Source organism: Chrysemys picta, chromosome 4 (genome assembly GCF_011386835.1).
Source record: "Chrysemys picta bellii isolate R12L10 chromosome 4, ASM1138683v2, whole genome shotgun sequence".
NCBI lineage: Eukaryota > Metazoa > Chordata > Testudines > Emydidae > Chrysemys > Chrysemys picta.
The window spans coordinates 135,057,959-135,079,132 of NC_088794.1; the positions used below are offsets into that span (position 1 = coordinate 135,057,959).

General features: G+C 45.3%; 1 protein-coding gene across 1 annotated transcript in view; it reads left to right on the forward strand.

Annotated features, from left to right (window-relative positions):
• The window catches only part of TNFAIP2 (TNF alpha induced protein 2), a 31,305-nt gene extending 10,455 nt beyond the window's left edge, over window positions 1-20,850 (forward strand). Inside the window, exons 3-12 of the mRNA XM_005285847.5 lie at window positions 1,838-2,477; window positions 6,890-7,004; window positions 8,426-8,548; window positions 9,811-9,911; window positions 10,016-10,114; window positions 11,676-11,802; window positions 13,344-13,466; window positions 15,175-15,330; window positions 16,510-16,631; window positions 17,708-20,850. Coding sequence (XP_005285904.2) covers window positions 1,838-2,477; window positions 6,890-7,004; window positions 8,426-8,548; window positions 9,811-9,911; window positions 10,016-10,114; window positions 11,676-11,802; window positions 13,344-13,466; window positions 15,175-15,330; window positions 16,510-16,631; window positions 17,708-17,849 — 1,748 coding nt within the window. The 3' untranslated portion in view covers window positions 17,850-20,850. The remainder of the gene's footprint in view (window positions 1-1,837; window positions 2,478-6,889; window positions 7,005-8,425; window positions 8,549-9,810; window positions 9,912-10,015; window positions 10,115-11,675; window positions 11,803-13,343; window positions 13,467-15,174; window positions 15,331-16,509; window positions 16,632-17,707) is intronic.
• The last annotated feature ends 324 nt before the right edge of the window (window positions 20,851-21,174 follow it).

A 21,174-nucleotide genomic window follows, 5' to 3' on the forward strand; every position in this document is an offset into this window, starting at 1 on the left:
CCCCTCAGGGATAGGGAAGTATTATCCCCGTTTTACAGGTGAGGAATGGAGGCATAGGTCAGATTAAGTGACTTCCACTAGATTTCTTATGAAGTCTGTGGCTGAGGCAAGAATTGGACCAAGGTCTCCCAAGTCCACTAGACTATCCCTTCCTCCTTCTAAGCAATTAGTATTGTGTAGTCTATGTCCAATGTAAATGTCCAACCCTGATACAGATAACAAACAGGCTTGGCAAAATATGTGTGTGTCTGACCACCAGGATATATGTCTGGAGGCCAAGCAGGTTTGCTGGCCATTCCAGCATCCATGCGGCCTCGAGGCTAGCTAGAAACCACCTGTTGTTGTCAGTTGTTCCTGGAAACCACGTCATCCCCAAAGCCAGGCCTCTGTAATGGATGATGTAGCGCTGGACAATGATACCCCTTTACTGGGAGGGGTATTCTAACATAGCAGCCCCTCCAGTCCAGAGTATAGTGCCTGAAGGAGGATTGGACACTTTGATGCTTACCTGCTAGCACCAAGTATTTGTATTCTGGCCAACGTCTCAGAGTTTGTCTATATGAACACTTAGTTTGTGGTGAGCTGGGGTGTAAATCTACCCCACACTAGCCTGCCGTGCACGAAGTGTCTGTCTGTGTGGACCTTGCTAGTGTGCGCTATAAATTCCTTAATGCACATGCATTTTGACTTACCCCGCTTTCAAACGAGTGTCGATTAAAGCACATCCTGGAATTTTTAGTGTGCGGCAGCAGGGCTCACACGGATACGAAGTGTGTGGCAGGCTAGTGCAGGAGAGATTTATACCTCAACTTGCTGCACGCTCACTGTTCTTGAGGGCTTGTCTACAAGCATGGCATAGGATGAAAAATCAGTTTTCCCTGCGGTTTTTTGTTCTAGTGTCCAGCTCTTGGTACAACAGCAAGTACCAAGAGCTGGACACTGGATTCTGAGTACTTGCCAACCGTTTCTATCATTCTGTTCCACAATCCTAGCGGAAATCTAAGTTCAGGAGCAACAACAGTTTGAAATTTTTCTCTAATATTAGGACTTCTCGTGCCAAGCTTCTTAGTTGTATTCTGTTTGCTTATGCTCGTTCTTCAATGTCTTGGTATGCCCGTGATCCATGTGTCGAATTCCCAGTGATGTCATTGGGTGTGACATGACTGGAATGAGCAGATTGCCTTCACTGTTGGTCAGTGGCGCTATTAATGGACTTTGAATGATTTGTAGTCCTTCTGGTGACTAAGGGTTTGACATCTGTTCCGTCCAGTGTGATCTTTGAAGAGCAAGCAGACACGGGTGAGACCTGAGGATGTATTGTCTCATTTCCACTCCTCCCCATCACTTACACACACTTACAATAAAGAACACAACTGGCTGAGCTTTTGGTGTGTTTGTGTGCGCTTTCCCGTAATCTTCTGTGTTCCTGCTATAAAGATGCAAGTACTGCTCAGTTTAGTAGCCTGGATCTTGTCTACTGCTAGATGGATGGCAGAGGGTAAAAACAGATCTAGATATCCCACTTGAGTTTTGAAGCTATCTAGCTATAAGCCCTGAGTAGAACCTCTAGTAGTTTAGCATAAAATAGTTGGCAGCACATCCAACCCCTGGATTTGTAATACCTTGGCGCAGCCTGAGTCACAGCCATCTCTAGTGAGAGAGCTGGCAGGAATATTCAGAGATCTCTAAAAGTCATCTGAATGGCGCTTTGCTGTGAAGTCTAAGAATCAGCATTAAAAGGGGTATATAACTGAATGCGCTGTAGTATCGTGGCGCCATTTTTGTTGAGCCTTGGTCGTAAAGCAGTTGGGTACAAATATTGTTGTTCTTTTGACAGTTGAACAAATCAGAGAGCACCTTGAAAGTGACCAATTCTTCAATGCCAATCAACAGCTGATTGCTCTGGAGTGGGCCCTCTACAACAACATAGGTGACAAGAGTGAAGCGGAATTGTCAAGGGAGCAAAGCGTAGTGGAATCACTCTATGAACTACTGAAGTGTAAAGTCTTCAGCATCATAAAGAATTCGATAAGCCTAGCGCCAGCTAATCCAAAATTACTACGGCATGCCGTGTACACAATAGAAGAGCAGGAGGTGGCGGATGAGAAATACAAGTCAGAGAAGCCATCTGACAAGATCGTGAGTTACAGACCCAGAAAATGGAAGGAGGTTTGGATGGACACGGTGAAGCAGTCTGTAGCTGATCGTATGAAAGACATCCAGCGCACTAGCTCTGCTGAGAACCTGTCTACAACTGCTCTTTGCTTTCTGCACATGGGAAGGACAATGAAAGAGGATATGATAACAGTGGTGGAATGCATTAAACAACATTACCATGCTCAGTTTAACGTGTGCAGCACATATGCAGAATGTTACCATGGCTATTTCTCTTCTCAGCTGCAGCTGATTGCTGATTTTGAACTGGGAGATAAGGACGTATATCTCCTCCTCACCTGGGTGCAGAACCTTTATCCAAAGTAAGTGGTGATTATATCTGTATGTTTCTCACTAGAGTTGACTGATCTGCATTCGTGTATTCCCATACCATACATGCACGGGGCCTTTCATCACTTAGTCTGTTATCTTTGGTGGTTTTGCCAATGCCAGATTTTGGATAGTAGATTCCAGAAACAATCCGTAAAGGTGGTTTCTCTCTCTCTGAACGTTTAGAGATGGTATCTGAGCAAAGTGTATCCTAATAAGAGAACACTTAGGCTTGGTCTACACTTAAAAGTTATGTCAACATAGCTGAATCCAACAGGGGTGTGAAAAAACCACACTCCTCACCAACATAGCTATGCTGACAAAACCCCTGTGTAGATTGAGCTATGTTGACAGAAGGTGGCTTCTGTCAAGGCAGCTAACATTGTTCAGGGAGGTGGTATTCCTAGACCAACAGAAAAAGGCCTGTGTACACTAGAGGGCTGTGCTGACACAGGCCGCATGGTGTGGACATAGCCATAGTATAGGGGATATTTATGGCAAAATCCTTCCCAGTGTGGCTGCTTACAACAAAGGAAGTGGGTATGTGTTTGGAACCCATCTGAAGGTGTATGAGCCATCCTGTCAGTGCAGGATGGGCAACGGCAGCTGGGAGACACTCTACAGCATAATTTACGGCTGGTCCCAGAAAGGAGCAGGGTTCACTCACCTCTAGAGCAGGCTCCATGTTGCAGCATGTGTACAAGGCACCTAGGGGTCACATCACACTCCATGCTAGCAGACCATACTGTTCTGCAGGCTGGTGAGAACTGGCAGGTGGGCAGCCCGGTCCCTTGCCCAGTACCTTGTGGCAAGTGCTGCCACATGTGTGTGTGCACCCTCACATGCCCCCACCAGTCACATTCACACGGCCCCGGGTAGGAGTTTGCCTGCAGTGATTAGTAATGTACAGCAGCAAGTACGATGTTTACAGTATCCAATTCAGAGAGTAATTTTGAAACTCAAAGAGCTCTTGGGTGTCTTGATAGCTGTGCCACGTTATACACTGTAACTTAACAGCCTGCAGCAGGTGGCAGAAGATGCCTCTCTGTCTATGCTCTGTAGGGGATCATTTGCCACCACGTACAGTTACACTTTAACGTCATGCTCCCGTGCACCAAGTCATGCCAATTACACTCCATTGCTCTTCAGCCAATTGAGCGGGCATCTAAGTAGTCAGGGAGTCCCCTCACCTGTCCCTGTGGCTTAAATACATAGGATGGTATTCCCCAGGTCTTGTATTGTGTGGCCCTTGGGCCTGATGCTCCACTAATGTAAATCCGCATAGTTCCATTGGCTCCAATGATGCCCACATATTTATGTGTAAGTTGACTTTGCTCCACTGGTGTCAAGTACATGGCTGATTTTTTGGAATCAATGGCACTATGCTGATTTACCCCATCTTGAGGGCCTGGCCTGAAATCCACACCTGCAGTTTATTCTAATCCTCTGGGGAGGATTTTTCACTTCCCCTCAGAGTGCCACAACAGCAATCTTTCAGCCCAGTGGGGCTGGAAGGGAGTCAAGTCCATTGCTGCCACTCTTTAATCAAATAGCTCACTGCATCAGGCTGGCCTGGGCACGCTCCCTGTCCTGATCACCCCTCCAGCTGTCTGACTGAACTCTTCCAGATTCTGCTTCTCCACCCCAGACACCTCCTTTTGGGGCAGCGAAGGACCTTTTTTTTCCTTCTGGTCCCTCATTCAACTGCAGGCCTGTGCTTCTGAGAAACATGATGTGAAGTCATCTGGGAGGGTGGAGCATGTGAGGCATTATCCACAGTCCCTGTGTACCTCCGAGGGTATGTCTACACTGCAGCTGGGAGATATAATGCCCAGCTCGGGTAGACATAGGCTAGCTCTGCTCGAACTAGCAACTAAAAGTAGCAGTGAGGCCGCAGCAGTGTGGGCGATGGCTCGGATTAGCTGCCTGAGTACAATCCCACCTGGCCCCCCTGGGGGTACAGCTCAGGCAGCTAGCCCATGCCACGGTCTGTGCCACCCTGGCCCCCGTGCTATTTTTAGCATGCTAGCTTGAACTCCACTTGTGCATGTATGTCTACCCACACTGGAAATCACATCACCCGGCTGCTTAGTAGACACTTCCTGAGTTAGGAGAACAAGGAGTGGAACCCAAGTCCAGCAGAGCATTAGCCAAAGGACTGTTATTGGGCTAAATTACCACATATTTTGTAAAACTGAACTCCTCCATAGCCCTAGACAAAGCAGTTGCTCTGCTGTTAGATATGGTTTGTGAAGAAGTCTTGTTTCTTATCACAAACTGTAAATACAAAAGCTGTGTTACTTGATTTTAAAACCCCAAAGTGTTATTTTCCTAAGTGCTGCTTTGCTGTAAAATGGATTGACTTGAGGTTGATTTTAGAATTTTTCCAAAAGCGCTGCTGCACTTGGGGTAGAAACACTGATAGACTAGTCATGTTTTAACTACTTTCATAAGGTGCAACATGTGATTAAATTGGTATTGCTAAATATGGATGTGAGAGTTTCTCTTCCCGGAGACTGTCAGTGTTTCATACCCAGCCTAACCTACTTCCTATGTTAAACACGTACTGTGCAGTGGGGGAGGGTACATGCACAAGGCGCTCACCTGCCACTGGTAAATGAGGATACATGATGTTGCTGGGCATTTCATAGGACACCACAGGATATGTACACCAGGGATGAATTTACCCCAGTGGGTTGAAATTCTAAAAGCAAGTCCATTTTTCCATACATACAAACCTCAGTGTCCTATCACTCTGAGTGACTTTATTTAAATATATGGAGATTTAAACCAGATGACTTTAGATTTCCTCTGTGAAAGATTCTCCTCAAACCATGCCTCTCATCTAACAGCCTGAGTGAAACATAGCAGTCACCTGTAGCAGAAGGCAGGCTTCTGGGCCCAGAGCCTGAGCTAATTCTAAGGAGTGCTCAGTGCAGCTGAGGGGAAGGAAGGTGTACAAAGTTGGCCTTAAAGTCATTGTTGTGCTTCCCCTCCCATCCGTGATTCTGGGCACTGGTTGCTCCCCTAACAAAATAGGTTTAAGTTAGTTGCCTATGGCCCTAAGGGGCCATTTCACCTGTCAGGGAACAGCAGAGTGGAGAGAATCCTTGGCCAGGCCTCCTGCAGCAGGCAATAGGAGGTACAGCAGTGATTCATGTTGCCTCAGGTTCCCCTTGCACTGGGTGAATCCTCCTGCAGCTGGCTATACAAGTTTTACTGCAACTTTGCACCAGGGAAGCAGCACAGCTCTGATCCCTAGACATTTTAAAGGAGCAGCACACGGGGGGGGAATATAACAATGATATAGCTACATATACCATGCAAGCCTCCCTCAGTGTATTCCATTCAGAAAAGTTCTGGCATAAGCCAAAATATGTGGCTTTGTTTTGAAAACCGATTGGGTGGTTTCAGGAGTAATTTGGGAGGGGCGAATCAGCGAATGTTTCAACGCTCCAGACCACTGGATTAGGGTAGGATTATCTAGAACCCTGGCTATTTTCTTACACAAATACCCTGCGAGGGATAAACGATAGAGCTGAGTGAATGTTTTTGACTGAACTTTTTTCAACAAAAAATGAAGATTCTGCACCTTGGCCATCTTCCCCCTCTAAACTGTTCCTGGCACAGCACTACTGCTGCTAAAGATCTGGTAACAAGTTTCTGAAGTTGTAGCAAAGCAGCCCATGGATTGTTGCTAGTAGTACAATGTGATATTTGTGAAGTGATGGTTGGGTAATCACTAACTTTACTCACTGCAGCTCACAAGGGTAAGGCCAACTTTGCCAAGCCTGCCCTCAGTGTACATCTCCTTTGAGGCTGATGGTGATTCCACACTGACACCAGGGTAGCAGATGATTTCTATCTCCATGTCAAGCCAGCAGTCCTCCCTTTAATAGGCATTTCACAGAAAGAATAACAGCAGGATATGAGACACCAAAAGCAGCCTTTTAGACATTGAAATTCTAAAAACTGCTTGTTCAATGTTCCTTTAGTCACTAAAACCCAGGGTCTCATCAGATAATTCAGCTATTGAAGGAGGAAGGGTTTCTTTTATTTTCATTGTTTTGAATTCTCCCTTTCCCACCAGAACTCAGCTGCTGGCACAAAACTCAACTCCTGGTTCCATTTAGGCTAGAACACTTCTGCACTATTTGAATTCCCACAGCAAGCTGTGCCAGTGTCCATTATTGTTTAGAGGCACAAACAAACTATAACTGGAGACTTGGGCTACAAAGCCTGGGCGCTGTCTCCTTTCCGCCAAGGTCTGCCTGGGTTTAAGGGCAACGCCCATTTTTACATCTGGTTTTCACTAATTTCTTTAGCAATGTTAGATTTATGTAAACCAACTGTCTTCAATTACACTGACTCTATGAAATGTGATTGCTTGGCTTGTTTATTCCAGTGACATAAGAAAAAATTCCATTTTAGTGAAAGAGTTGGATGAAGCCAAACTGGGGAGCCTTTTGCCACCCAAAATGATCAAACAGCTTGAAGCTAAATACCTGTATAATGAAGCGGTGAGAATCTGTTCATTCCTTTCTTACCTTTATTTCTGTGACATGCCTTAGTGAAGCTTTATTTTGTCCAGGGCACAGTTCCTGTGCATTGCTCTGCTCCTTGCATCATTTTACATACCATTCAAGATCAGACATGTCAGCTCAACCTCGCCAAACGGGTGGGAAATGAATCATGTTCTCTCTTGCACAATGACCTACATAACAAAATGCTGTTGTCTTGATGCTCAGCCCAGCCTTGGGGGCTGCATGGCTATTTACACAGAAAAACAATTATCCTATCCCTGGAGGCCTTACCCTAAGAGGGAATAAACAGTCAGATTTTTGGGGGGGCCCAATGCTAAGTAAGGCATGCAGAGAGGGCTCAGTTCTCCTCTCCTAGCCAGGTATGTCCAGTGTAGCTCCAGTGGCATTACTCCTGATTTACGTGCTGTTGTCAGAGAAGACTCGTACCCAAAGCATTTGTGAAAGCAGGTTGGGTGCATGCAAAGGTGTGCAGCTGTGCAGGCCTGCTTTTTGAAAATCTAGCCCTTAACTGTACTGAAGAATCTTTGCAGAAATGGCAGAGAGGCTGTTAGTCTTGGGTTGCTCTCCCCTCCCCCCCCCCCAAAAAAAGACCACAAGTGGTGACCATTCTAGTAATCAGTGCTTAGAACCTTTTGATCAGTCAAAAACATCGGGCTAGAATTCTTGGAGACTTGTAAATAGAGAGGAAGTTTAGACTGGAACTCCAGACTATAATCCCTTCCAGATGTGAGCTGGGACAGGCAAGTTGTAGAGCAAACAGAATGCAGCAGTAGCCTCTCGGTGTTAATTACTGTATGTGCTGTGCGGCTCTGCAGTTATCCATGTCAGGAGCAGGAAGGGTCAGCGCTGAGAAGCAGCCACTATATGTAGCATGCTTCTCCTCCCAACCTGGCAGCTACTCGCGTGGTGATGTGCCCAGAAGACTGCTGCTTTTTGTAGCATTATCTTCTGCACTCTGGCTGGTAGAGGAGCCACAAGGGAGACTGAGCAGGACCCACAGCAGCGGAGCTTCCATTTCCCATTCCCCTGGGAATAGGGGGCAATATCCTGTACACCTTCCAAGTCTCTCCCTGAGGAAACATTAATTGGGAACACTGAAACAAGCCTTAAGTTCCAGAGTTCTTGTATGCCCTCCCATGAGCTAAGCACAGGAGGGTACAATATGGTCATGAATAAAGACTGGGCCCTCTGGGTATAGGGTTTTTACAAGTCTCTCAGATGTTAGCATGTAACTGGCAGAAAGTAGAGTTTCAAGTTCCTAGCAGGGTTTGATGTAAAATTCCGTTAGGCCAGACAAATTACATGACTGATCAGTAAAATGTAGCCCACAAACCGTGAGCATTAAAAACCATGTACATGGGCTGAGGTAAATGTTTCTTTTCCTTCATTCTGTCAAGGCTTCTGTCAAGAACTGGCTGGCCAAGAGTTTAGAAATGGAAGTACAGAGGTGGACAGAAGAGAGAGAACCGGAAAAACTGGATGGACATTTTCATAGTGAATTAGCCATAGATGTCATCCAGGTAACAAACACACTGAAGTGGGTTGTTTTACTTGATCCAGGATATATTTAAAAATAACTGTCATGCAGGTATTAGGATTTGAAACCAAGTACAATCCATTCAAAAAGCTCTAGATATCCACATAAAGGGAAGACCATGTAATGCTATGGAAAAATCTCTAAGTATTTATGACATCACCATACTAACTCTGCACTTCCTAACTATCAATGGATTTTATTCTCAACACCCCTGTGACCAAGGACAGTGCTGTTATCCCCATTTGACTGATGGGGAATGGAGGTACAGGGAGACTAAGTGAGTTGCCCAAGGTCACACAGGGAGGCTATACCAGAGCAGGGATTTGAACCCAGTTCTCCCACAGCGCAGGCCAATGTTTTATCCACTAGGCCTGCCTCAGTCAGAGGCTATGGGCTGATTGCATGGGTGGTTATTCATTGGGGACTAGCGGGTCCCTCTGTTCTACAGTCCTGGGAAACTCCCCTTCCCCACACCTCAAACATGTTAAGGGGAAAAATCCTGCCTTTGTTTGACCTGACCAAAGGGGAATGCATGTGTGTAACCAAAACTGAACCAGTAGGACCTCTTGTACACAGATGAACAAAATAACAGTTAGTTATTTGTTGAGGAACTTGGCTGAGTTGCAGGTTGTGTTAGACAAATCAACTCTTTTCCTTCATCTTTTCTTGGGTAGGACTCTCTTCCCCCCCCCCCCCCACCCCACCCCCCGAGATGATTAGAAGATATTTTTCAAAAAGTGTGCGTGTATTTTTATATATATAAAACCATTTGACGCTATGTTCACACTTTTTCTTCCTCTAAATTCCTGTTTAGTTTCTCCTTCTTCTTCATTTATGTTCCTGATTGAAACTAGAGGGTGGAAATATTGCACTAGTGTCCAAAATAAGTACAGTTCCATTGCTTATTCCCAGCACAGGCAGTGTCGTTCAGCAGCTAGGACCCTGTGCTGGGACTCCGGAGAGACCAGCATTCTGTTCCAAGCTCTGTTGTGTGACTTTGGACAAGTCACCGCACTTCTCCACCATCTTTAGTTATAGGCACCTAACGCAGACAGCTGCCACTGGCTCTTGCTTTGTGTTTGCGCAGCGCCTAGCGCATTGATCGCTACTCTTCTAACACCAGTAACTAATAAGAAATCAGCATCAGCCACCTTAGCCACTCTCCTGTGGGGTTTTTTTTTTTTTTTGCGGGGGAGGGTTGATGTAGAAATTTGAAGTTGACAGTTGATCAATTTTATGTCTTAGACTATTCATGGAGGACAAAGGCGAGCTGCAGAAATTACACCTGAACTGGGCAAACAACTGTCCATTGTACTGTTGGTGGAGCTGTCAACATTTTTGAAAAGGTACAGTAACAATCTGTTGCAGGAAACAGCTTCGTAAGCGCAATGTTGACATCCAGTTGCAAAGTTACTGATCATGATGTCTTCTTTCAATCTCTCCCCTTTAGCTACCAGAAGGCCTTAGAAGAATTTAAAGAGAAAAACAAGCCGCACAGCTATTTCAAGGCTATGATCATTGCAAATATTAACAACTGCATGATTTTTAGGTAAGCGTCACAATGAAAATGCTTAACTTGTTGCTTTGTAATCAATCTGGGTGACTGTAGCTGTGGAGGTAAAGAGCATTACAGTAGCAAACACACCGAAACCTTTAATTGTATTTAATATTTACATACTGATTGAGAGAGAGAGAGAAGCTACAGTGCAACTTCCAGTATCTAATATCCAAAAAGCTTAATCAAATATTTACACTATATACTTGTCCCCCTTACACTGATTGATCATGGACAAGTCACCTAGTCTCCAAGTACCCATCTGTAGAATAGATATTCGCTTGGGTTAAAAGAAAAGTGCCATTTGATTATTTAGGAACAAGCCGTTTCATTCCATTAGGACAGTTTCCACAACTGCATTTTCCTTTGTCCAAGCTGTGCATCATTAAATATTTTGCTACAAAACTAAGGTACCCTTTGGCTCTCCTAATAGAGTGGAGATATTATTATCTATTATTTTCTTGAAATAACTGAAAAACAATGGACCGAATCTTGCGTGAGAGGTCAGAGCCTGAGTCAAACTGTTCAAAAGGCACCAGGCCATAAGCACAGCGTTTCTATTCTGCCGGGGGATGCTGCCCCTGGCTCCACCCAGGCCCTCTCCTACTCCACCCCTTCCACTAATGCCCCACCCCCACCCTGCTTCTTCCCACCCAGTTCCGCCCCCTCCCCAAGCGCACTGCACCCTTGCGCCTCTCCCCTTCCCCACCCCACCCCCAGCACCTCCTGACGCCACAAAACAGCTGATCTCTGGCAGGTGGGAGGCACTGGGAGGGATGGGAAGGCAGTGATCCGTGGAGCTGAAGGTAGACAGGAAGCAGGGGGGAGGAGGGAGAGGTGTTGATGGGGGGCTGCCAGTGGGTGCAAAGCCCTCACCATTTTTTTTTTCCCCCGTGGGTGCTTCAGCCCCGGAGCACCCACAGAGTCGGCGCCTATGCACAAGGCTGAGGAACTGAATCCTACGGCCCAGCCTGTAGTAGCCAGTGTCCACCAGGGCTATAGGAAGACGCATCAGATATTGCCTGTTGCCATTCATTTTGTGAGGGTTTGAGTCCATGTATCTGCACTGTGTGCCCCATGAACCTACTACAGCTCAGCCACCCACAACTTCATTCCTGCACTCCTGTGCCAAGAACGGCTATCAAGCTGGCAAGGAGGTATGGAGTTCCTGCAGCAGCTGGGTCCTATGTAGCAGGGGATGTTATTTCCACTGCAGTTTGGCCTTTACGGGGGCAGTGGCAGGGCTATTTGGATCTGCCCTTTTTGCCATTCACATATGCAATGATAATTTACATGCACATCCAATAATAACAGAACAATTGCCAGACATACAAATTAAAAAGTCATCGTCATGTAATCAGTATCCCTCCCATTAACACTGACCATCACTTCTACTCTAAGACATAGAAGCCACTTAGAATTCTAGTTTGCTTTTAGGTAATGACCAAAACTTGATGTCCTGGTGTTAAGTTGCATTTTCTTGACCTATTAAAAATGTGTCTCCCACTAGCGTTCCTCTTTTGGGTAACAAATCTATTCCTGCATCTTGTTTCAGAGACCACACAGAGAAAACCACACCATCCGCACAAGACAGCACGAGATTAAAAATACTTGGTACGCTTAGCGAAATAGAGAACATTGGCTATGATGTACTGCTTCAAGACTTGTTTCTGGAGTTAAAGGTAACCTGTGTGTATTACATGAATAAATACCAAGCATATAGGGATGTAATTGTATCATATGAAATATTCCTGTAGAGGAAAAGTCTAATATGTTACTGATTTGATTTGGGACAAAAAAGTAGGTTCAACATAATTTTCCCAGAATTCTTCTTTTTTGGGGGCGGGGTGTTTAAACACATGGGAACCCAGTGTTCCAGGGTTTATACTGCACATCGTAGTATCTGATCACATTACTTTGCTGAGGTCGTCGTCATCATGCTGTCTTTATCAAAGCAATGAATATACACTTCAGGTTGATTGATTTAACTGAATAGGAAGTTTATAGTCTAAAGAAAAATCCGATCTTTTCTCATCTATTAGAGAGGCGCCCAAAGCCAAACCCCACAACCTATCACACCCAAACTTGGGAAAAGATCAGAGCCAGATCTGAACTTTAAGTCTCAGCCCCCACCTGCATTATTTAAAACTCAATTAGTTCTCAATTAAATGGAGATATCCTATCTCCTAGAACTGGAAGGGACCTTGAAAGGTCATCAAGTCCAGCCCCCTGCCTTCACTAGCAGGACCAAGGTGACCAAATGTCCCGATTTTATAGGGACAGTCCCAATCTTTGGATCTTTTTCTTATATAGGCTCCTATTTACCCCCCATCCCCTGTCCCGATTTTTGACACTTGCTGTCTGGTCACCCTATCCTCAATCCTGAAAACAAATGTAACTTAACGTGCACAAGTAGTCCCATTGAAGTAACTGGGACGCCTCACATGTACAACATTACTTACATACACAGGTGTCTGGAGCAGCAGGGCCTTTGCCTGTAAATTCCTGGGGATAAGATACATATCTAAAGATGATTTGTGAAGCATTTAAAATTGGGCTCATTCACTTTTTTTGGCTTCTTCTGGGCTTTTCCTTTCTTTGAAATAAAAGGCTTTTCTCCACTTCTTGTTTCTAATTAAAGAAACATCAGGATTGTCAAATCTGATCTTCCCCACTTTTCCTCGAGGACCTCTTGGGAGGTCTCAGAGAAGTTCATTGTGAACTCAAATCTTAACTGAGAGGACCAAAGGGATGGACTCTTAAGGAAGACAACCTGCTCCAGTGTCATTATTGGGGTTATGGTTTTTTGTTTGTTTGTTTGTTTTGGTTGTGTTTTTTTTTTTTTTTTTTGTAAATATCTATTTAACTTCCAACAAAAGACAATCTCTGATTAAAATCTCTTCCCTCAACTTTCATCCCCTGGGAACTCGATGTCATCAGTCCTTGTCAGTCACCATAGAGTAGAAAAGACATGAAATTCTAATGTAAGAAATGCAAACAGAAAGATCGTTTTTAATTTAAGCCTTTCAGGGCCTCTATCCTGTTCATCAGAAGGAAGCAAAGAAGGGCATAACCCCCATTCACCCCTTCTCCTTTAGCAGGCCATCTTTAATTTCTCTGTACAGCACCATGCACACCTGTTGTATAAGATGTTAAATCTCTATGTATATACTTGCATGTAGACTTTGTTTTGTAGAAGCTGAACAGCATGTTTTTTCCTCAGACTATTTTTAGAAAGTTCACACAAAGTAAATGGCTTTCGTGCAATGAAACTATGGATGAAATCATTCAGGCCACCAGCAACCACCTTTCAGAATTCAAGACTCTCCGCGACCCCTTTTACCAGGTAAAATCAAAGGGAGACATTGAAAGAATTCTAGGGGATCCAAGCTTGGCTTGTCAGCTAGGGACCATTCTGACACTCGGCTATGTGGACACCCACCTCAGTTTGGCAAGGGGACTCGGTGTGCATGTTGGCAAGCACCAGTTTAACCCTATTTAAATTGGTGAGTTTTCACAATTGCAAATCCCATTCCCAAGGAGGGGTTTCCATTACTGTGCAGATTACCTAAATCATCCCAATGGCCAACATCAACTCCTATCCATCAATGCCAGTTCCACGGAGCTCCTTCTGACCCTGGTTTCTTAAGCATGATGGCCAAACACATTAGAGAGGCTTCAATGTTCAGGCAGCTTTTCAGAATAAGGCCTTGTCTACACCAAGGATCTGGGCTGTGGTTCTTCAGCCCCAGCATGGCTGCACATGTGCAAATTAGTTTTATAGTGGCTTTGATACCCCTAAGTATTTGCAGGGATGATTGCAACGGGAGCCAAGCCCAAGAACAGGCCATGTCTAGATGTTGTGATTTGCAGTGCAAGCTTCTATCCTCAGCCACAGCCAAGGCAAATTTAAATGTCCAAGTCCATATTTCTTGTGGTTATACAGCAAGCCTCAAATAGACAATGTACAGTCCCCATGTGAGAATTCTGTTTCCTGCTTTTGTCTCTCTAATAATCTGAACAAATTCAGTAATCTATGTAATCAAATAGGGGACCAGGAGGAGCTGAGGCAGAGATTCCTGTTTCCCTGCGATATTTCTACCGCTCATGCATCACTTGTTCCCAATAGGAAATCCCCGTTCAGGGAAGAGCCAATTCCCAGAAATCATTTGCTTTGCTTGCAATGGGCTGGGAGGGTTTGTGCACTGGGTAGAACAGGACTCCAGATCAGCCAGTAATAAGGAGATGAGTGAGTACTTCAGAACTAATGAGAATCCAGCATGGCTGTCCAGGTGTAACTGAGGGCAGGAATTTGGCACACCGTGTTTTAGCATTGGAACCATATTGCCATCGATTCACATGTACAAACAGGGGCTTAATGCTATTCAAAGATGTCCCAAACAAAAATTCAAAACAGACCCCCACCCTCTCCCTGAGCTCATGTATGCTAGCCCAGGCCATCCTCTCGTCCCCCTGGTGAATGTCACCTCCATTCCCTCTTTCCTCCCCTAACTCACCCAGCTCCAAGACTGCTCTTGCTATGTTCCTTGATGGCTGGCCTTGGAAAGAGGCTGTACATCTGCGAGTCCTCTGGGTGAGTGGGCAGGAGCTGTTACCTTCTCTAGGTATTCACCTCCTGCATCAGCTCCACCAGGGACAACTATGGAACTTGGGGCTGGAAGCAACTGAAAAGAAATTGCCCAAGGTTGTCCTCTCTGTGACAGTGGTGGGGGAGGATTGTCCCTCTGTTGCTACTCTTTGGAACCATCTGAGGCTCTGCCCATTCCCTGCCTGTTCCTCCTGTCAAGTCAAAGGCGAGTGCTTGGAGCCTCATTGTAACTCCACATCTTCCCCAATTGCAGGGCGCGGCCCCTGTGTCCCCACCCCTCACCACCACTGGACTTGGATACACAGTAGGAGGGGGCTATGGGGCTTCTGTACGTCAGTGCCGTTGAGATACTCTATGCCAGACATCTGGCATAATCTGTAGCCCTCGCAGTGGGTTCCACGCATATGATTCTACTGAATTAACTCCCATTTCCTCTCCCCAACAGGGCATTATGGAGAAGATTCATGGTCACTTGGTGAAAGAATACATTGTGAGGCTAATGAAGAAGAAAGTCAGTTTGAAAACCCCAGAACTACAGCAAAATTTGTCAAATCTCATTTCAGCTCACGCCTCCCACTTGCAAAGCTTCTGCAAAGAGAAGGTTAGTGATGGCTCACCATGTCCACCTTAGAACTTAGTCCTATGAACTTCTGAAGGGAGTTTTCTTCAGCCTCTAGCATTAATTCTTCAAATGCTATGTAGGTTTTTCAAGTGGATGTTATACGGAAGGGGAGTTTTCTGCGGTTAGGGGCAGTTAAAGTTGGAATATATGCCCGGGGACTGAAGGTTACATAGTTTACAAGTCTAACACCCTAGTAGCAGAAAATGGGCTGCCAAGTACGATGGTGATTTCCCACTTCCTCCTGATTACATGCAGTTGGTTCCTTTCCTGTTATGCTCAGTTTACACAGATTTAAGTTTATCTAATAGTTATCTATTGTATATAAAGATGCTGCCGTTCTGTGGCATAAATACATGCACTGGGTATGTTTTGCATGCAACTTGCCCCTTGATTTCCCTGGCCTCTGCTGCTTTTAGTCTAGGCTGGGTCTGGAAATGCCAGTTTTTGTTTTCAGAACAGTGTTTTGGTTAAGAGAATTAATTATCAACTCACACTTGTTTAATCTCAATCCTATCCCTCCTTTCATGGCTCTGTACTGAACTGCAGTGAACCCAGTTGGAAGGGGGGGATAGTAACTATGAAAAGCAGGTGGTGTGGGAGGGAGGTCAGGACTCATTCTAAATAGGGTTTCCAGCAGCAGGAAGGCAGGTCTGCTTGGGCTTTTTTCCACGGGAATAAAGGAAGGGGTTTAGCAGATAAAAGTCAAAGATCTGGCACACATCCACGGATGCAACCTGCATTTGTCATGTCACTGCAAATATCCAGGGGTAACAAACAGACTAAGTAGCTGAGAAGAAGATCATACTGGGGAGTAGCAGGTAGACCAGTGGCTAGGGAAGAGTGAACTGTGTACAGTTTAGAGAACGTAATAGGTTTTTAAACAAATGTCCAGCTAAATAAGTGTTTTGTTTTGTTTTTCAAAGTCTGGGCAAGGCTAAATCCAGTTTAGAACAATGTCTCTGAAAACTATAGGGCATCATTTCTAATCGCTGTTTGGTTCCTTCCTTCGTGGTGAACCCAATTGTGTCAGAAACTGGCTTAGCTGGAATCCTATTGAAACAACCTTCCTTGATTATGTCCCCACCCCATGCAGACCGAGTTTTGTAATCCCAATGGACCTGTATTAGACTGTTTACTCTGGTTACTTTTTTCTGATAGGGGTCCAAGGCCACATGGTTGGATTCTGCACTCCCAAAACTGGCTGAAATAATCAGACTTCAGGATTCAAATAGCATTAAAATAGAAGTTGCTACACTTGCTAGTACATACCCAGATATCAGGTAAGAGGTACTGAAAAATATTTGAACATTAATAGGAACGTCCACAGTAGTTCCATGAAGATACTTGAGTATTAGATGAAAAGCCGCTAGTTTGAGCATCAGCTTTTCTAGATCAGGTTCAAACACTTCAAGGCCTGCTACAAAGAGAGCAGAGAGTTCATTGTCCATGCCAGGTGCCTAGGAACGCTGCTGCATGTTGGGTAACGACTCCCCTTTTAGCAAGGTACAGTTCAGAGATCTTGATAGGAGGTATATATAGATATAGATATAGATATTTTTCCTAAATGTTTTCCAAAGTACATACAGATCCAAGTTCCATAATTCAGCTGTGCCACCACTGTTTTTCTAGCTCAGATTAGGTGTCCTCCAGGCCACCCCACAACATGTAATTTTTTGTGACTGTTTGGCTGGTGACCCATCAGCTAAAATAAGTTGTCTTAAGCAAGACATCATCTAGAATCTACACATTCTGAGCCAGGTATCGGGGGTAGCCATGTTAGTCTGTATCCACAAAAACAAGGAGGAGTCCGGTGGCACCGTAAAGACTTCAGATATGCCCAAATAAATCTGTTAGAAGTGGGGCTTTTTTACCCACAAAGCTTATGCCCAAATAAATCTATTCGTCTTTAAGGTGCCACCGGACTCCTGGTTGATTCTGAGCCAGGTTTCTCCTCTTCATGTCAACTGAGGGCAGGGAATGGTGCAGTGGTCAGGGTGCTAGCCTGGGATTTGGGAGACCTGGGTTATATTCCCTGCGCTGCCACCGACTTCCTGTGTAACCTTGGTCAAGTCACTTAGCCTTTCCACGTCTGTTGCGATCTACAAAATTGAGATTGAATTATTTGTATTACCGTAGTGCTTAGAAGTCTCACTCCTGGAGCAGAACTGCATTCTGCTAGGTGCTGTATAAACACAGAACAAAAAGCACTTCCCCTACCACACCAGGGGTGTTGTGAAGATAAGGACATTAAAGACCTTTTAGGTGCTCAGATGATGGGGGTGGGGGGCGTGGCCACATAAGAACCTTAGATACATACATAGAGTGGCACTAACCTTGGAACTTTTCTGTTCACTAGCAAAAGGCACCTTGCTGCCATCTTGTACATCAAGGGAAACTTGCCGAGCAGTGAAGTAAGAAGCATCCTGAACATCCTGGATGTCAGCACAAATTCCACCACTTCCTGTGAATCCCTGTTCTCAGCTATAAAGATTTCCTAGGCTTGATCCCCGCACCCAGCACTCCTACTGTATGCGGCTATTTGTGAAGCTAGTAAAAGTCACAGCATGGGGCCAGGTTCAACAAGCCTCATGCATGGGCCGTGCAGCTAACCAGTGCAGCAGCATTTCTCTACTGAAGTCCTTTTTTTTGTCATTGTAAGATTGACTCCCCTGTGGGGAGAGATTTGCTCTGTGCTTAGCTATGAAGGGATGGAATCTGATGGAGGGGCTGTGGCTTAGTTCTCTGAACAGCAAACCAAGCTCTCAAATCAAACCCTGACTTCCTCTGAGGTCTCAGGCAATCCCACTATGCCTCAGTTTCCCCCTGGGTACAATATTAGTACTCCATTTAATTCCCAGGGGCGTTGCAAGTATTACCTAGCTAACTAATTATTTCACTAAGAGCTATAAAGCATGGCTTGTCCTGTATGGAGGAAGAGGCTCTTTGCTAAGTTTTTTTGGGGGGGGAATTTAAATGTAAAGTGATTGAAAAAAATAATTTCAGAGCATGCTCAGTAGACATCTGCTAGGTTTTCTTTTTAATCAGAGGCTAAGAAGCTGCATTTTCTATTAGATCAATAAGATGTGGTGAAGGGATCAGGAAGGAACAAAGCCTGCCCTCAGGCTGGCTTGCAGGAACAGTTTGGATAAGAAAGTTTTAAAGGGTCTCATTGAAGGTTGTGACTGCATGCGTTTCAAAAAGTGAAATTGCCTTATCGTGGACAAGAGAAAAGTCACAGTACAGGAAGCTGCCGATCTTGAAACTTCAGGAGCTTTCTGCATTTTGTAAAAATCCAAATTTTAATTTAAAAAAAATCGAATTTCTGCACCTTACTTTTGTGAGGCTACAGCCAGCACAGTATAAACTGATGGGCTGCTGCCCAGCTAAGCAAGCCTTGCAGAAAGCATTCCCGGCCTAGCCACACCATCGCAGTCAGCCAAAGGTGGGAATTTACCACTCCTGTACCCCATTCACCTCCATGAGGTGTGAATTTCTAAGCCTGCTTGGCCAATTAAGGATCCAATCCTGCAAGTGCTCTGCACACAGAGCTCCCATCAGAGTTCCGTGTAGGATTGGGATTTTAAGTGCTCACATTTCTGACTTCCTCCTGTTTATATTCAGTAGTTTCCAGTGCTCTAGATTAAGGGTTTCTATAGCTAATTATACATTACAATAGCTGTTGTAGCCTAAGGCCCCAATTCAGCAAAGTACTTACCTGGCTTACATCCACAACATTCAGCAAAGTGTGTGTTTCAGTTCTATTGCTTTCAATGGGATCTGAACATGTGCTTTAAGTGTTTGGGGGTCTAACTGCATAAATGCAACACACATTTTGTGCTATCTTTTTGTATAAAATTTCTCTCTCTCAGGAGCCCTCTATCCTGCTGCTGTTGGTCTAGATTAGGGCTGGAAATACTAATCTTGGGTATGTTTTGAAAGCAAGTTTTTGTTTTCAAGACCTAATCTTTTAGCCAGAGAATTAATTACCAAAATATCCAAATTTGTTGAATCCAAGACCTTTACCCTCTGTATCAAACTGTAGAAAGCTCATCTGCAAGGCCTAGGATGACCAGATGTCCTGATTTTATAGGGACAGTCCTAATTTTGGGGTCTCTTATATAGGCTCCTATTTCCCCCCCCCCCCCCGTCCCGATTTTTCACACTTGCTGTCTGGTCACCCTAGCAAGGAGGATGAATGACTACGGAAACTGTGAAATGGTAGTTGCAGACAAAGCATATTGGCATTAATGTCACTATAAAACCACTTTAAATGTGACCACATCTTATGTATACTGCATGTAAGCTTTTGCTTTCTAAACCTGAGGTTGTATTTGGAAAGCAAGTTGTAGATAAGAGGTGTATTTTAGAATCAAATTTTATTTTCTCTAATTAGTTATGTTTGTGTGCAATATTTATATTTAAACAGTATTAAGATTATACTGGAAATGTAGCTGACTTACCTGTGGTTGTGTGTATGTACTATATGTACCATATACATGGGTAACCCTATGGTATTCCTTCAGAGATGATTCCCTTAGTACTTGCACCCTGATGAATGCTAGGATAAGGTTACCAACTTTCTAATTGCAGAAAATCCCATCAGAGACCCTGCCCGCCACTTACTCAATCCCTGCTTCCTCTGTCACTCACTCTCCCCCACCCTCACTCACTCATTTTCACCAGGCTGGGGTGTGGGCTGGGGGTGCAGGCTCTTGGGTAGGGCCAGGGAAGAGTGATTTGGAGTGCAGGAGGGGGCTCAGGGCGGGGATAGGGGCATGGGAGGGGGTGTGCGTTCTGGGCAGCACTGACCTCAGGTGGCCCCAGCATTTCCCGGGGATGGAGGAAGTACACGTGGCTCCTGAGAAGCGGTGGCACATCGCTCCCAGCTCCTAGGCAGATGGGCGGCCAGGGAGGCTCTGTGCACTGCCCCCGTCCACAGGCAGCACCCCAAGCACCGGCTCCGCAGCTCCCATTGGCCATGGCGTTCCTGGCCAATGGGCGCTGTGGAGCTGGCAGTCGGGGCAGGGGCAGCGCACAGAGCCCCCCCTCACCACCCTTCTGCCTAGGAGCCAGAGGAACACGCTGGCCACTTCCTGGGAGCCATGCGGAGCTGGGCATAGAGCCTGCCTGCCCTGCTCAGGGTAGCCAACCAGACTTTTAGCAGCCCTGTTAGCTGTGCTGCCTGGAGTTGCCAGCATTCCTTTTCGAGCGGGCATTCCGGATGCCTGGCAACCCTATATTAGAGTCCAGTGCCTAGTACACTGAGGGTACTACTGGAATACAAATAAAGAGAAGCTGGTACTGCAGGGCCACATGCTACGTGTGTGTATTGTTAGTGCATACTCTACCTTTATTCATTTGATACTGTAGCCTGGCTTCATATGTTCTTGGGAGCAGGGATTGTCATTTCCTATGTGTTTGTGTAGCACCTAGCACAGTGGTGCCCAGCCTAGGTGTTACTGAACTATAAACATTGAATAATAAAGACAGATCAGTATATTTTTTGAGGATACATTTGTGACAGGTTGGACCCCCTTAGGATGCCACCTGATGTGCTGAGATACCACTGAGCCTGCCTCTTATACCAGCTTGGGCACCCTTTTTACTTATCTTGCTGAGCTAGGCTATTAAGCCTCCTCCAGCAAACACACAGGCAGGGCCACACCCAACTGCAGAATGAAACAGACAAACAGTTCTGGGAAGGCTTATTTAGCACTCAGGTGTCCACCTCCCTGGGAGTGTAAACCCTAAGATATATTATGAAATCCGCCTCCTCCCTCAATGTGGAAAAAGGAATGCACAACTTCTCACTTCCCCCTCCCC